The sequence below is a fragment of the Lepidochelys kempii genome, chromosome 7 (genome assembly GCF_965140285.1).
Source record: "Lepidochelys kempii isolate rLepKem1 chromosome 7, rLepKem1.hap1, whole genome shotgun sequence".
In the NCBI taxonomy this organism is placed as follows: Eukaryota; Metazoa; Chordata; order Testudines; family Cheloniidae; genus Lepidochelys; species Lepidochelys kempii.
The window spans coordinates 97,366,851-97,383,602 of NC_136386.1; the positions used below are offsets into that span (position 1 = coordinate 97,366,851).

Here is a 16,752-nt window from a genome sequence, read left to right on the forward strand (position 1 = left end):
AGGTTGGAATAACACTGACTAAGATTAAAACATTTATTACTTTCTATTATTTGCCTTAAGATAATGCCTCCAGTCCAAAAGCAGAATTGGGGCTTCATTGTGCTAGACGTTGTACAACAGAGTAAACTTGTCCCTGCCCTAAAGAATTTACTTGCAATTTTAAAGGACTTAAAAAAATTCTTCAAAATAACCTGGCCATTTTTAAAAAATGTCATCCATATATAACTGCACATAATTTTGTTAAAGAATACATTACTTTGTGTCACTGTTGCCTTGTACTCCCTGTTCTCTCTAAGTATAAAATGAGATAACAAATGAATATAGATTATTATAAACTCTTTGGGGCAGGGACCGTCTTTTTATTCTGTGATTGTACAGCACCAAGAGCAATGGGGTGCTGGTCCATGACAAGAGCTCCTAGACAGAACGGTAAAAACAAAAAACGTTGGTAAAACTGTCAGTTGATAAGACCATACCACATTTTTGAAGTTTTCCCTCATTTTCTCAGACAGCATCAGTCCTGGTTTCACCCAAACAACTAATCTGGCAGTTACAAAGACTTTTAAGTGCCACTGTATTATCACATTGATGCTCTTTCTTATGATGCTTTTGTCAGCATGAGAATAAGAATTTGAGGATTGTTTTGCTCTTCTATCCTCGTTACTATTTCGCATTACAGAAAATCTTTCCCTCTTAAGAGTCTGAGACATCAAATTCTATTAAATGGAGAGCTGAAATGAAACTGGAGGGAGCAGGGGGGAGGGAGGAGACCAGAAAAGGGTGGGTGTTTCAAAAATAGAAGTACTTGGCAGCAGATATAAGAAGGGTAGCTTTTAGCATGTGACAGATTATTGCAATTTCCTGAAATATCCTTGGAAAACATTATTGTATTGAGTTTATGTATTGCTGTGAGCCAGGATTGTATGTAACCTCTCTGGGGAGGGAAGATGTGAAACCTGGGAGTAACAGATATAAGACCCGGGAGTTCAAAAGATTATATTGAAAATGTGCAAGAGAAGTGTGGATTTTGGGACAATAAAGGTGAAGTGGATTTCCTGGACAATTCCTTGGGTTAGTAATGCAAATTCCCTACCTCCACTTACGTAAAAGTCCAGCATTTTGATGAAGCTACGCCCTGAGAAGGGATCATTGTCCGATGATTACCTGTTACAGAAGACCAAGATCAAAAGGCATGAGCTGTATAAATGCACAGCTGATCTGCCCACTCTCTAATCAGTTTTGAACCTAAGACAGATGAATGCATAACCATGGGGAAAACCCAGTTGTAGGTTGAAGGATTAAAACCCATCAGAACCCTATGATGGAACTGGGGTGGACTTCTGGTAAGCTTTCAAGCATGCATGCATGTTTTCTCTGCAATCCTTTTACCTTAAAAATAAATGTGCTTGCTCAGGAATTGGAATTGTGGGATAACTTATAACTATGGGCAGAGGGAAAAGTGAAGCGCAGGCACTGGCCTGTTTAGGAAGTCTGGCTTGCTGAAGATATCACAGGTTAAAGCAGGGAGTTAGCTGTGCAGTCTTAAAATCCCCAGTCTGGTGGGAATGAGACATAGGTTTCCTCCGAGACAGGCTTCTGGCTCCCAGGCATCACCTAACGTGGGTACCCTTGGTGGACCACACAGGAGGAATACAGGTGTAGTTGCACAGAAACCATGACACAGTAAATACAGGATTTGTGGAAAGAAGAAAGATAAAAGGTTTTGTTACAAAAAAGCAGAGACACAAACAAAAGATCCCGAAAAAAAATCTCCCCCTTGAAGTCTACCTTTTAGTTACATCCTTATGTTTTATTACCGTCACTTTGTGAGAGCACAGTTCCTTCAAATATTGAAGGACAATGAGGATGTAGATTTTAGTAACAGTTCAATTATGTGAGAATTAGGTTAAAGACTGATCCTACCATCTCAAATAATGGTAGAAATTGGAGATACTCTGCTGATACATACAGCATTACCCTCATGGAAGTTGATCCAGTAAATCTAATCGTGCCAGGTAAACAGCTATTCATTGTCTGGAAGATCTTAATTAACCTCTTCTATTTTTATTAAAATGAGACTTGTATCTGGTTTACTGATACAAAGAACTTTCTTTTACACTCTAATTCTAAATACATGTAAATTCCAATCACTTTTCCTAGAAAATGCTATAAACCAATAAATACCACATCTGAGAAGTTACTAGTTTAACATTAAGTAACGGAAGATGTAATGAAATAATCCAAGTGCTGCTAAGAACACCTAGAACAATGAACGGTATATTAGTTTTAGAAGAGGTATTGAAAAGCCAAGAGGATGAATACTACAAACAGTTTATTTCAGTCTAATGCCCATTGTATTTAATCCAATATCCTTCTTATTGTCAATGAATAATGCTTCCATGAAGTTGCACACCAGGTACTACACGTTACTACAGTTAATCTAAAAAAATGATTCCTTGTTTTAATATTAATGATACACTCATAAAAGTACACTAAATCATGATGTGATAGCATCTGCATGCAGATGCTCATAAAGGAAGACAACCTCACATGCATTCCTAGGGTACACCCCTCTTCTCTTAGGGGCAAATCAAAACATCTGCTGGGTAAAAGTATTAAATTACACTACATTATATTTCCCTAATACCTTTCTCTCAAAGCAATGGGATGTTGAAAAAATGAACTAGAGTTTGATTTTTTTTTTTTTTTTTAATTTTCATGTTAGGCTAGATTAAAGAGAAGAAAGGCTTTCCAGGCAGAGAAGAGGTGTTAAAGCAGTGGCCAGAAGTTTCTGGGAAAACACCCTGCTTTACATTTTTTACATTTTTACAGCCATTCTGTCTTTCGAGGTCTCAGTAATTCCTCCATCAGCATGTATGCACACAAATACGCACAACCACATTCTGGTTCCAAAGCTTGTGAAAGTCTGCTGTTCCACAGATGTTAGCAAAAAGAAAAGGAGTACTTGTGGCACATTAGAGACTAACAAATTTATTTGAGCATAAGCTTTCGTGAGCTACAGCTCACTTCATCGGATGCATTCAGCGGAAAATATTTTCCGCTGAATGCATCCGATGAAGTGAGCTGTAGCTCATGAAAGCTTATGCTCAAATAAATTTGTTATTTTCCGCTGAATGCATTCGATGAAGTGAGCTGTAGCTCACGAAAGCTTATGCTCAAATAAATTTGTTAGTCTCTAACGTGCCACAAGTACTCCTTTTCTTCTTGCGAATACAAACTAACACGGCTGCTACTCTGAAACCTGTCATAGATGTTAGGACACTCATAAATGGTAAATCAGATTTAATGACATTTACAAGCCAAGAATACAGTCCTGCCCGAAAACATGAGTTTACATTACCAGTACTATGTGGTTCTGGCTCTAACTTGCATATTCTGGTTAATCTCAAAAGTAATAAAGTGCCCGGAAAAGGGCGGGGGAACCTGCATCAATAAATTAGGTCAGCCTCCATATGCATTCTATCAATGTTGGAGCTGTAGAATTCATTACTTAAGAAGGCAATAAAAATGTGTTCAGTAGAGTTCATGATAACCAGGATTAGAGTACTGTTGTTCTCAAGGTGATATATGGCTTGACTTGCCCCCATAACTGAACACGTACATTTTACCCCTGCAAAATATCCTTTCACTCAAACTAGCTAAAAGTCACCACCCTGCACTTTAAACGGCTAGCTGGGAGCGGAGGGCAATGCTTTCTGGCTTGGGGGAGGAGGGGAGACGTAAAACTGCTGGAAAAGCAGTCAGCGTGGTGGACGACTCGCCACCTAGGAATTTAGGGTTTAAAAAGACCTAGGGTTTAAAAAGCTTGGCCAGTGCCTGGATCCTCCCTTCGTCACTCAGAGCAGGCTAGGCAGCACCCACCCTCCCTATTTAGGTCAGAAATATGCCGGCTGATTAGCAATATGTGCTGTGGGCATTATGCTAGCTGCCCTGTTGAGAGGGGCTGGGAAGGAATTTTTTCCCTTACCACCATATTGGCCAGGTGTGGTGTGTGTGTGGGGGGGTGTTCACCTTCTTCACAGCAGGTTCACGTGGACTCTGTTCATGCATGGCACGATGGGCTGTAGGCCATATGTCGCAACTCTTTATTTAAGCGTAAAGTGGATGTTCAGTGCAGGTACTCCATAAATTAAGGCACAAAAGAATGGAGAAACCGCTTGGAAAAGGAATTAAGGAGAGGTGCTTGGTAAGTGAGCGAGCTGGGGGCAGATAGGGACTCCTCTGATTGGTACAGCAGGGAGCCAACCCCCACAAAATTATAGTCCACCTTAACCCCTTCTACGACGAGGGGTGGGGGGTGGTCAGTAAGGTCCTGGCAAGGGAATTGCTGGAGCAACCTGGATGAAAAGGAGAAGGAGCTGGTGGAAGTCATCTGTCCCGTTCCACCCCATCCCCCACCCCCCCGGAATTGGAGGTTCCCAGCTGTGGCTCTGCTGGAGGGACATGAGCAGAAAGGTCGGGGTGGGGGGGAGCAAAGAGGGCGGTAAAAGCACTCACACCCCACCCCACCCCAGGTTAATTTTGGGGGTTTCACCTGCACTGCACATTTTATCCGCTGGGTTAGTCCCAGACATCTAATAATAAAGTTGCAGCCTGATTAAACTCATATCTAATGTCTCCTGTCATTCTTTCAGCATAGCCAAACAATAACTATTACACATAGTGCAGAAAGCAGCAAGCAGAAAGCATAGACTTTTCCCACCTACTATTTGAACCCCTCCACCCATGTTTGTTTTCCTAATAAGATCAATCTTAGATCATCAGAAACTTGTTTTCCTGGTAGATTTCCAAGTGATCCTGTTAAACCTGTAAAAGAAAAGGCTACCAAGCCTTTTTGAATATATCCTCACTTTTAAAAAAAATAAATAAATAAATTAAGAGGAGAATTGCCAATGGGAGATAAGACAGGGAAACAAAAGAGATAAAAAGGAGATGCCTTTTTAGCAGTCTGAAGGGAGACAAAAGTAATGGAATGAAGAAGAGAACAGAAATGAAAAGAAACAGAATGGAGAAAAAGTAAATACCACAAAAAACACATTAACTTGAGGCCTTTTAGAGACACATCATACAATTACTGAGAGCCTGATTAGCTGTGTGTGTAAAACTTCCAGTGAAATCAGTTTATATAAAAAGGAAAGACTGATGAGATCTTGGAAACAAACAAAATCTCTGAAATTTGAGATCGGTATTCCTATTGCTTAGGGGTTGCCAATCATCCAGGATTGGCCTGGAGTCTCCAGGAATTAAAGATTAATCTTTAAAGATTAGGTCATGCGAAGAAACCTCCAGGAGTAAGTCCAACAAAAACTGGCAACCCTACTCTTGCTATAAAAGTCGAGGCTTGAATCCTTTTAAATACAGATTTAATCCACATGGAAAATATCTAGTATCAACCGTTTCCAAATTTCAAATTACAACATACAATAAATTACTGTAGTTCACCTATAATTGTAAGTAGGCAACAATACATGCAGCAAAGTAAACTAACCGACACTGGTATTAACACTTTCTCTTAAGTATTCTGCTACTTGCCTAATAAACTGAAATTCAAATACTTTGAAAACAGTTTCTTAAGCCATGACCTGTGATCCACTGATGGATGGTCTTTGAAATTCAGTATATCAAGTGATGCTAACTCTCCTCCTTGTTTTACCTAACACACACATCATATTAAAGAGAGCTAAAATACATACTTGCCTCATATTACTTTTCCATGTAAACAACTGCTGTAGGTGCCAGACAATCATCATCAATGGGAGAAAAGATGGTCCACAAGATAATCACTTCAGTCTCCTGCCTAGAGGGGACTGAACAATGTCAGACCTTGGAAATATTAAAGCCCAGCTGCTGAGAGTATCATAAAATCCTGTATATGTATTTAAAAAAAAAAGTACAGCTGATTTTAAACACAGAAATCCAGTTTGAACAATATAAACTTTGCACTTATTTATTTCCGAATAAATAGCTTTCTGAAGCCCATATTTCAAGCAGATTGGCCACACAACTTTTTCATCCATTTTCTTCAGCAAATAGAAAATAATCTACTTGAGTCTCTTGTGTAGGTACATTCAAAATGTTTTACTGTTTTATTACTCTGTAGAGTCTTAATTTATTCCCACATTTATAAGGACAATAAACTGCTTTATTCTTTAATTCCCTCTCAGCAGTCATTGACTACCGCATCCTTAGGGAGCTGAAAATAAAAGTTGAATTCTGAGCATAGTTAACCATCTGCATGCCTCTCAAAAGTGGAGGAAGTGATATGCGTGTATCACACAGCTAAATAGGACAGAACCACAGGGATTCTATGTGCCACCTGAAAGAGGTATATATCTATGTTACAGACGTCTTCTATTTTGCAACCCTATCATCTCAGAAGGGGACTGCTGTCTTATGTAAGCGAGTGAGTCCTGAACGCATGAGTTACTTACATGCTGCCATCTGGAAAGCTACACAGCTGCTTTAATGTCACTTAGAACTTATATAAGTACCATGTAAAGGGCTTATGAAAGTTATTGTCAAAACTGCATGTGCGAGAGCAACAGGTATGCTGTGCATATGTACGCTGTGCTGTTTATCATCATTTACCTAAGCCATAAGCAAACAAGGAGCTAACAAACTGATGCAGGCTCCCAAATCAACTTAACTATCGTCCGCAGTTTATTAAGCAGGAATACACGCAGTTTCAAGCTGTTCCTTGTGTGCGCGCGAAAAACAATCCTATGATAATGTAGTTGCCCCTCTCAAGCATCGTTATACCTTGTTAATAGGACAGGTAGTAACAAACGCCACAACAAAGAAAGCACTCAAGTGCTGCAGAGGAAAATGAGACCCTATGATTTCTCGCCCCTCCCCCCACCCGACTATTTTTTTATATCAAGGGGGGAAATTTTAGGTGGGGCCAAAATGAGGCCCACATTTAAGTTTCAACTTTTCCCCCCAAGCTTCACCTGATTTAACAAATGCTAACAAAACAGAAGTGAAAGAGGTGGGGAAAAGATACAACTGAGATTCTTTTATGGGGGGAAGGAAGATGGAAGAGTGTAATGGGGGGGAAAGGATTTTTAAAAAAAGACAGATTTAAGATTCTGCCATAAAGATATCAATGCACTTGGTGACTGTATGCAGCATTTTCCAGTACGCTTCTAACTTCAAAGAAAGGAAACTGGGAAGGGCAATATTGTTATAACAACAAACAACGCTCATTTTAAGTATCTTCACAGACAGCAGCTGCATACCACCCTCCAAATAAGAAACTGAAAAGCAGACACCAACATCAGAGGACAGTAGAGAGGGGAGGGGAAAAGAAAGATTTACAGTGATGGAAAGTGAGAAAGAAATGTTAAAGGTTTTGATATAAAAAAAAATAAAAACCAAACCCCCACAATTACTGAAAAATGCTTCTTCCTTGGCTCTCTAAAACAGCATTCATCAGTATTTGTTGGTTAGACCTAAAATTGGAATCCCCACTTATAATAGGATTGTTTTCCAATGTCACTTAACCCCGGATGCAGAAACAAAGTAGACTAGAGAATAAACTCAGATTTTAGGGCCAAATTCTTTAATGAGGGTTGCAGAAGGCCAAGTACATTGGTAGCAGTATGAAGGGAGCCCCTCCCGAGAGTTTACAACCAAGTGACATGACGCTGTTTGCAGGAGGTCTTTCTGAACTAATGGATGGGTGCTTAGGGTGGGGCAGGAGTGGAATGGTTGATCACCAGTACACAAATTCACTGGCCAAGCTGGTGTTGGGGAATCCTCCTTTTTTCCCCTGTGTCTTCTCCCTCCTCCCCTCCAGCAGCCCAGCCTCTATGCTCCTCACCATGGTATCTGAGCTAAATGCTAGAAAGAGGTCCCTAATTAAGGTCCCAATTTCGCAAGGTATTTAAGCACGTGAGTAGTCCCACTGAAGCCAACAGGACTACACACATGTGCTGAATTACCTTGCTAAATCAAGGCCTTCATCCAGCCAGACTTGACACTGTTTGTTTTTACTTCCTTGTTGTTGTACCACCATCCAAGATGATGCCAGAACAGCTCAAGGAATAAGAGCACGACAACTAAAGTGTTGCACATGTTTGTTCTTAGCAATGAAGTAAAAAAGTTAAATAATTTTGTAAAAAGCATAATAGTAAAAGGGGCTTTATCAAACTTCAAGCTTTGCTTAAGTACTATAGAGGTTTTTCTTAATACCCACCTGAAAAATAAACACTTTTCCATCCTACAGAAATTAAGGTATCCAACAGAATTCAAAATAGTTTTTTCCTGAATAAAGTGTTTATCACCTCTATCAGGTAATGCCAATTAAACTCATCGACATCTAGTGTGAGAAGCAAACTACACTGACTATTTCAAGCATGGAAAACTTGGATCACACTTAGTAAAGACTGAATTACATACTGCATTCACCGTCCATTAAAGGACAAACTGGTTTTAAAAATGAAATGTCTATATGAAAAGTATCTATGCTTCAGATTTAATGGCTTTTATCTTTCTCTTACCCACACTTTCATTCTGACCTGATTTTAGTGCCCACTACCTTGAGAACTGTTCGGACTAGACTGATAGCTGAGTATCATCAAAATGCTTGTAATTACATCTATACAACATATAAAGCATTAGAGAGCGTATTTCCAGAGGACCTAAGTGACTTAGGAGCCTAAATCCCATTGACACTCACTGAAAATGGGCCTTGGGCACTTTTGAAAATTTTATCCTAACTATCTAAGTCAAAGAGTCAGTAATAATATTGGCAGGTAAAATCTTGCTAGAACCGAAGTGAGGAAAAAACAAGATGGCAACCAGAATGACCTGATTTTAAGAACGGGTGCTCTCTCACTTAAGTTATTTTTCCATATTGTAGTTGAACTTGGGCCACACTGACACAAATACTTTTACAACTAGTAACATTTCTGAACACTAGTTCTGAACCAATGACCAAAATAAAGCCCCAAAGAGTATCACCCACCGCTACTCTAAAAGACAAACACCCTAGCGCTACCCCCAGGACTAAGAACCAGTATTTTTGTTTAAATAATACATTCTTTGTATTGATGATGGAATTTTAGTTAGGCCCAAATTGTGACCTACCTTAAAGTTTCACCTTTCTCCACCCCTAACCTCAAGGTCCATCTGATCTGTCTACCTGAAAGAGGGGAAGAGACGTGGTTGTCTGCCTGCATTGGGTGGGAGTAGGTGATGGTATCTGCCTCAACAAAAAAAAGATAGGTATGACCTGTGCTTGTACACATGTGAGCCAGTCTGCTACATTCATTGACAATAATATATTAAGAAATTGATTATTGCAAGCAGGAATACCCTGCATGAAAGTCAAACAGGATTGCCCGGATACACACTAACAATTGAAACTAAGATCCCAACACTGCAAAGAGACCCTGCTGAGCTAAGTCCCACTGAAGTTAACAGGATGTTTTGTGGGTACAGTAACTCCTCACTTAAAGTCGTCCCGGTTAACGTTGTTACGTTGCTGATCCATTAGGGAACATGCTTGTTTAAAGTTGTGCAATGCTCCCTTATAACATGGTTTGGCAGCCGCCTGCTTTGTCCACTGCTTGCAGGAAGAGCAGCCCATTGGAGTTAGCTGGTGGGGGCTTGGAACCAGGGTGGACCGGCAGCCCCCTATCAGCTCCCCGCTCTCCTACGTTCCCTGTGCGGCAGCCGCCAAGCAGGCTATCAACTGCCAGCAGTTCAGCTGTCCCGCCCCCCACTGCCATGTGCTGCTCCTGCCCTCTGCCTTGGAGCTGCTCTCCAGAGCCTGCTGCTTGCTGTGCGAGTGGGGGAGGGGAGGGAGGGACTAATGTCAGGGTGTTCCCCTCCCCCTTTTTCCTGCACCCACTTACCCCTTCTCCATATACAACGGGGTGGAGACACAGAGGAAGAGAGACAGAGAGAGCTTGGGCAGCAGCTGCTGTCTCAACTTCCTGATCAACTTAAAAAGGCAATGTACTTAAGAGTGGTGTCAGCGTACTTAAAGGGGCAATGCGCATCTCTCTCTCTCCCCCACACACAGGGTGTATGTCTCTGTCTGCCATGCTGTCTCCCCTCCCTCCATCTGTGCACCCTTGTAGAGTGAAAGGCTACATTAACAACGTGTTAACTCTTGAGGGCTCAGCCAAAAGAAAAGGAGTACTTGTGGCACCTTAGAGACTAACCAATTTATTTGAGCATGAGCTTTCGTGAGCTACAGCTCACTTCATCAGAAGTGATCATCACTGATGATGGTCATCACTGATGAAGTGAGCTGTAGCTCACGAAAGCTCATGCTCAAATAAATTGGTTAGTCTCTGAGGTGCCACAAGTACTCCTTTTCTTTTTGCGAATACAGACTAACACGGCTGTTACTCTGAAACCAGCCAAAAGCTAGTTATCATTTAGTCTGGTGAAAAAGTTTTCCCTGGCACCTAACCCTCCACCCCCATTTACATTAATTCTTATGGGGAAATTGCATTCGGTTAACATCGTTTTGCTTAAAGTCGTATTTTTCAGGAACATAACTACAACGTTAAGCGAGGAGTTACTGTATAAATATCTGCTTTGGTGGATCCCTTTGCAGTTTTGCTGTACATGTTTATCATAAGCTTTAATAGACCTATCCTTCCTCAGTGCTGTTCACCCCTCCTCACACACTTCTGGGGAAGATTAACATTTGAAATGTTTCCTAAATAACTCACCCATTTCCCCAACCACCATCTTATCACACACAACTGATGGGCTCCTAACTCTTATTCTAAAGAAAATGAAAAGCAACAGCAATAAGTAATTTATTACTTCTTAATTAACTGAAGAGACTGCAGAAAGCTGGGATGGGAGGAGGAAAGTAGGTCATCGCTGGATCTTACTAAACTGCAGACCTTAAAGTCCTAAGCTGTTTTGTTTTTTACTGGAAGTTAATGGTTTGTCTGTTTTAGTGAAAACTCCTCACAAGTAGAATCTGGCTACTCAGCATTCCAGCAACAGGTATTTTGTTGATTTGTTTTAATAGTGTGCTAAAACAACCTAGACAAAAAATACACACCCCTAAATCTGATGCAAACATTAACTATGATTTTAATATAATCAAAACTATACACAATAAACACACAAATGTGCCAGTCAAATTAAGTTCTTTGCTACTATGAACACTGTCTATCCATTGTCAGGTAGATGTGAAGTTGTGTAAGTGCAGCAGAAAAAGCAAAGGGGGGGGGGGGAGCAGTAGCCTACAAGTAACCTGAACTCCCATCTTCTGTTGTCAGCAACTGTATACTGTGATCAACAGGAAATGTTTATACAGTGAGACTTGTGTTAAATGATTAAATACAGTATATAAGAACATAAAGCAAGTTGTATGCACCAACCTATCTGTAAAATACATTCGCAAATCTCAGAAACATTGCATTTATGCTTCTAATGAAACAGTCCCAATCACTGGGGGGAAGGAGAGATCAAGAAACCCAGGTCACTCATGACCGTTAAATCCAGCAATACGAACTCATGAGTTAGAGAATAATCTGCTATAAATGGGGCAGATGACTGAAGGGAGCAAATCAGTAAGCTATGAGAAGTTACTTTCCCCAATACAAGGGTACAAGATACCAATTCTCACTCAATACAAAAACAGTAACCAAAATAGCAGTACTACTAATCTGAGATTAAGAAAGGTCATGCCACCCAACTGAAACTCTCTACCATGAAAAAAGATTTTAATCTGCTCCACTATGAAAAGTTGGTTTCAAATAAGGAATAAGCCAAGTAAGCAGTGCCAATCTTAATAACCTTATTTGGAGTGCGAGTCATATTTTTGCTGCACAGCAACATCAGTGCTACAAACTAGAGAAAGTTATTTACCATAAAGCCTGTGTAATCACAGTTTATTTGGATGATGCAGAGGGAAGAGAAATCACACACACTTTTTAGTCTGAAGGCTGGAAGAGCAGCAGCCACAATACCTTGATGCAACCAGGTCCAGTAAATCCATATAACTGTAGATCTCCTGGACTCTCCCCTCAACTTGCCCCCCACACTACCCTCATTCATGGTTAGTTTCAAAACGGCAGCACACGGGGTTTCAAGGCCTGTGAGTGCAGTTTCCTTTGGGCAATCTTAATATGGGGTTTAAGGTGTGTAAAGCCTTGCACAAACCTTTTGCACAAGGATGAATTACACACCAATGAGCCAAAGAACACAGTATAGCGTTCCACAGAATATTCAGATTCAAACCTCCAACCCACCTCCAATTTCCATGTTGTACCATTAAAAATGAATTACACTACATTTTGAGGCCCAGCAATACCATACTAAAATGTACAGAGAGGAGTTAGATTTAATGTAAAATTAAAAACTCAGAATAAGAGAAATATGGGCACTGGAAAGGATTTTCCAGGCAAAAATCTTAAAGTCAACATATATTAAGTGGGTGAAATCTACAAAAATAAGTACTTATTTGCTAGTGCAATCAGTTCACGTCACAGGTTCTTCCACAGAACAGATTCTTATTCTTTTCCTGAATAATAAGATCCCAACAAACAAAAGCAATCATCTGCTATGATATGGAACCTAAAAGCTTAAATTCACAAACCAGTCTAATTTCAACTTCATCATACTTTAATGAAACCAACATAATTCCAGAAACCTGACTGGTCAATTGCCAGGCACAATTAAAAACAGCACCAAACCAGAAGTGTAATCAAGAAACTTCAGGCCAGTCTTTTTATTGCCCACCTTAAAGTTGATATATCCAAATACACCCTTTCTTCTTCTTGTTGTAGAAACTCTTTTTGTTTTCATTTTAAGAGAATAACCAACATATTCCTTTTTGGGCTCATGTACATTTCAATGAATAATAAAAGTGCTTCAGATCCTCTAAGAATTTTAACACCTCCTACAACACAAATTAAGAGCTTCCAGGCAGTCACTGAATCTCAAGACATGGATTACCTCAATGACAGTGCTCAAAAGTCAAGAGATAAAATCCCTACCAGCCTTAGGAGAATTTACACAACACATTCTGAGCTAATGCTCTAGCATGTATTTTTCTGAAGAGAGAAAGCATACTGAGACTAATTACTTTGCCACTTCAGGCTCTGGTCCTGCAAACACATTTATAATTGTATTTCACTCAGTGAAACTACCCATGTACATAAAGTTATTCACCTGAGTAAAAGTATGAAGGATCAAGGCCATAATTTGTACATATTCTTTTTATAATACAAAACTGAATACATGTGCATTTTAAAATAAATGTAGGCCGAATTCAAACTGTGTTTTTTAATAAAATTAGTTAAAAGACTAACTGTGTCTTTAATGCAGGCATTTATCAGTGTCCTATGAATGGTGAAATTCCACTTGCTTTAATTATGACAACAAAAAAACTGGAACTTGCTCACTGAGGTACACTTAAACAATGATTTGCGTATAACACATAAACATGAGGCAAATCTAATGTTAGTTCACTTGGCTACAGTCTTCAACTAAGAGAATCTTGGGCCCCAAATCATGCAAAGACTTACGCATGTTCTCAATTTTATGAGCTGTGAGGCAATGGGACTACTCCATTCACCGTGGGTGAAAGCCTGGTTTCATCAAAAAGTCAACTGGAGCTTTGCCATTGACTTCAGAGGGACCAGAATTCACCCCACACATGTAAGTCCTTGCAGGATCGGAACCCTGGCTGTTATCCCAGCTATCATTCTGAAGGTTGTGCAGTTTAAAGCATTTTGATAAACTAACTTTTGCCAATTTACAAACAAAATTTCTCCTCTTTGCTTTTTAATCATAGCCATGTCCAGTGCTAGAATATTTTTTCCTCTGGAAAAATATTTAAAATATTTCTGTGAATAATATATTGCGCTAAACAAAAATTAAAGCATTATATTTTCATGACACGATGTAAAAAAATATTGGGGGGGGGAAGTATAGCTGAGTTGCAGCATTTTTGAGATTACTGGAAGGAATGCAGTAGATTTCCCCCTCCCCCGTGAGAATGAAAGCAATGTAAGGTTTTATTTCTGAAGCTTCAGAACCACAGAGAAAGAATTGTATCATCTGAGACCATGATATATTGCTTGATATGTTAAGAAAAAATGAAAACCTAGATGAGTATAAATAATATTCTAAGAAAGCATTTTGCTGCAGACTAAATTACTCTGGTTACCTTGACATTTTAACTAAGGCCTCCAAAGAAACAAAAGTCCACCCTCAGCAAATATTCAACTTACAAATTTATTACTAGGAGAACAAAACAGCTGACATAAAATACACCAACGCTGGGGAAAAGGGCATTTAAAAACGAATAAGTAGTCAAGTTTTATGGAAAAAAGTGCAACACCTTATAAATATTAGCTAAATAAAAACAGATTTATCATACACAACCACCATAAAAAGAAAAGGAGTACTTGTGGCACCTTAGAGACTAACAAATTTATTTGAGCATAAGCTTTCGTGAGATACTTCATTGGATGCACGAAAGCTTATGCTCAAATAAACTTGTTAGTCTCTACGGTGCCACAAGTACTCCTTTTCTTTTTGCAAATACAGACTAACACAGCTGCTACTCTGAAACTAGTCATCACCAGATATCACTCCAAGCCTTTTTGGTTTTAAAAATATATGTATAATTGGAGAGATTCTAAAAGCTACAGAAAGGAAAACTACTTTTGCTTGACAGCAGTTTCACTGAGTTGCACAGAGCTCTCTGAAGGCTTAAGTGTAGAGGAGTGTGTGTACATGAACATGGCTAATCCTTTAAATGAGAGTCAATCTCCGATTTGTAGTTTCTAATTAAAAAGCACTAACACACTCTTGCCTTTATTCCTTTCATATGTGAAACAATTTCTCTAACAGCAACACCCCACTGACAGCTACCACCTTTTCCCTGGCATTCCCGACTTGGAAGTCTACTTCGTTTATACAGCCCTCGGGGAGCGTGTATAAACAAAAAAGAAACACAACAAAGTCACCAGGGCACGGAGTGAACATGGCACACTGTTGCTAACCGGCTGATGATAAACAAACAAACTTTCCCCAGCGAGCAAGCCTTGGGGCGGTGGATTTGCCGCTCAGGGATCTTCAGAGGCAGACCCTAGCAGTTTTCTATCTAGGAATGGAGGATGCATGGGAAGCAGTGAATCCTTCCCCCACCCCTGGCAAGGAAGGGCCCTGCTTCAGGCAGGGGGGCGGCTGGGGAGGAGGCAGAAGGGTAGCTGGCTCCGCATTGCCCAGACTTTGCTGCATGCTGCCGGGAATGGGGGAGGACCGGGACAGCGGAGCTGCGAGAAGGCTGGGAAGCTTCCCCAGCCCGGAGGCAGGGCGTGCGGGGAAGAGGTGGTTGCAGCAGCACGGAGGCAGTCGCTTCCCACGCCCGGCAGGCAGGACCGACCCCGGCCCGCCTGTACGTGCGGGACCCGCCCGTGAGAGCCGCGCTAGGAGCGGTGACGGTGAGATGATGCCCCCCCCCCGCCCCGGGCCGGCGAGGCAGCTGGAGCCGGAGCCCTTTCTCCAGGCCCCTCCCGCCGCCGGGGTGGCTCAGAGGACGAGCTCGAACCTTGCAACTGGCCGGTGCTCCCCCTGGCAGTGCCCTAGCGCTGGTACTGCCCGTGCAAAGCCCGCCCCCGCGCTCGGGCTGGGCGGCGCTCCGAGCCCCTACCCCCTTCGCCGTAGAAGAACGAGCGGGCGGCAGGGCGCTAGGACCGGGCAAAACCCACCCACCAAGGCAGTGAGCAGCCTGGGATCCTGCTCGTTATTCCGAGCCACTCCGGGGAGATGCACCGGGACCTCCGCCGCCCCAGAGACGCGCGCACACACACACACACCCCCCCCGCACAGCCGGCATCCTCCGCCCAGCCCGGCCAAGGGCTCGGGCGCCGCACGGGCGAGCTGGGACCCAGGAACGCCCCGGGCGGCAGCGACAACCTGGGCTCCCGCCTCCCTCCCTCCCTCCCGGTGTGCAGACACCCCCAGCCACGCTACTTACATCATCAAAGAGGGATCCAACGTTGGCTGTTACTAACAACATTCCGGTACCTGCCGCAGCCCCCTTCACCGCCATGACACCGCCGGGGGGGGAGAGTTTACAAATTCACAGCCGCCCCCGAACCCGGGGCGAAGCGGGCTCTCCGTGGGAACGCCGGCGGGGGGGAGGCGGCGGGGTGCGACCGGCGGAGCCCTGGCCCCGTGGAAGTTTCCAAGTCAGTTTCAAAGCCCCCCGGGGGGAGCTGCTGCCCCTCTGCCGCCCCTGCCTCGCTCACTCGCTCGGCGGTGCGCCAGGGGAGGAGCAGGAAGGTAAGCGAGGGATTCTCAGTCCTCCCGCCTGGGGGAGGCACGGAGACATCAGTGCCAAGCAGCCCCTGGGCTCATTGCTGCCGGATCACCCTCTCCCCGGCTCCCGGGCTGGAGGCGAAGACTTTGTTCTTAGATTTCCCCCTTCGCAGCCATTAGGCTCCCGCCAGGAAAGTTCCTGCTGGTGGAGGCGGCGGCGGCTGAATCCCTGTGCATGGCCAGGCTCTGCGCAAGGGGCTCCAGCGGTCTCCCCGCACGCGCCCGGGCAGCGGCACTGCGCGAAGCCCCCGGCACAGCCAGAGCTGCCCTTGCCGCTGCTGCTACTCCCAGCCTTTGGCTGCAATAACAGAGGCAGCGGGGACTAGGGCTCTGCGCTCTCTGACGTCACAGGCCTGATACGACGGGGCTGCTCTTAAAAGGGCAACGTCAGCGAGCTCCCTGCTGCTGTCCAAGGGG

The 16,752-nt window shown here is 42.6% G+C and overlaps 1 protein-coding gene across 4 annotated transcripts in view; it reads right to left on the reverse strand.

Annotated features, from left to right (window-relative positions):
• INPP5A (inositol polyphosphate-5-phosphatase A) overlaps positions 1-16,681 on the reverse strand; it is a 429,845-nt gene extending 413,164 nt beyond the window's left edge. For 2 of the 4 annotated variants that reach the window (XM_073353963.1, XM_073353964.2), the window contains exon 1: positions 15,992-16,680. In XM_073353963.1, coding sequence (XP_073210064.1) covers positions 15,992-16,066 — 75 coding nt within the window. In that variant the 5' untranslated portion in view covers positions 16,067-16,680. Of the gene's footprint in view, positions 1-15,991 lie in introns of all 4 variants that reach the window. The other 2 variants (XM_078853839.1, XM_078853838.1) reach the window with 2 other exon arrangements.
• Between the last annotated feature and the right edge of the window lie 71 nt (positions 16,682-16,752).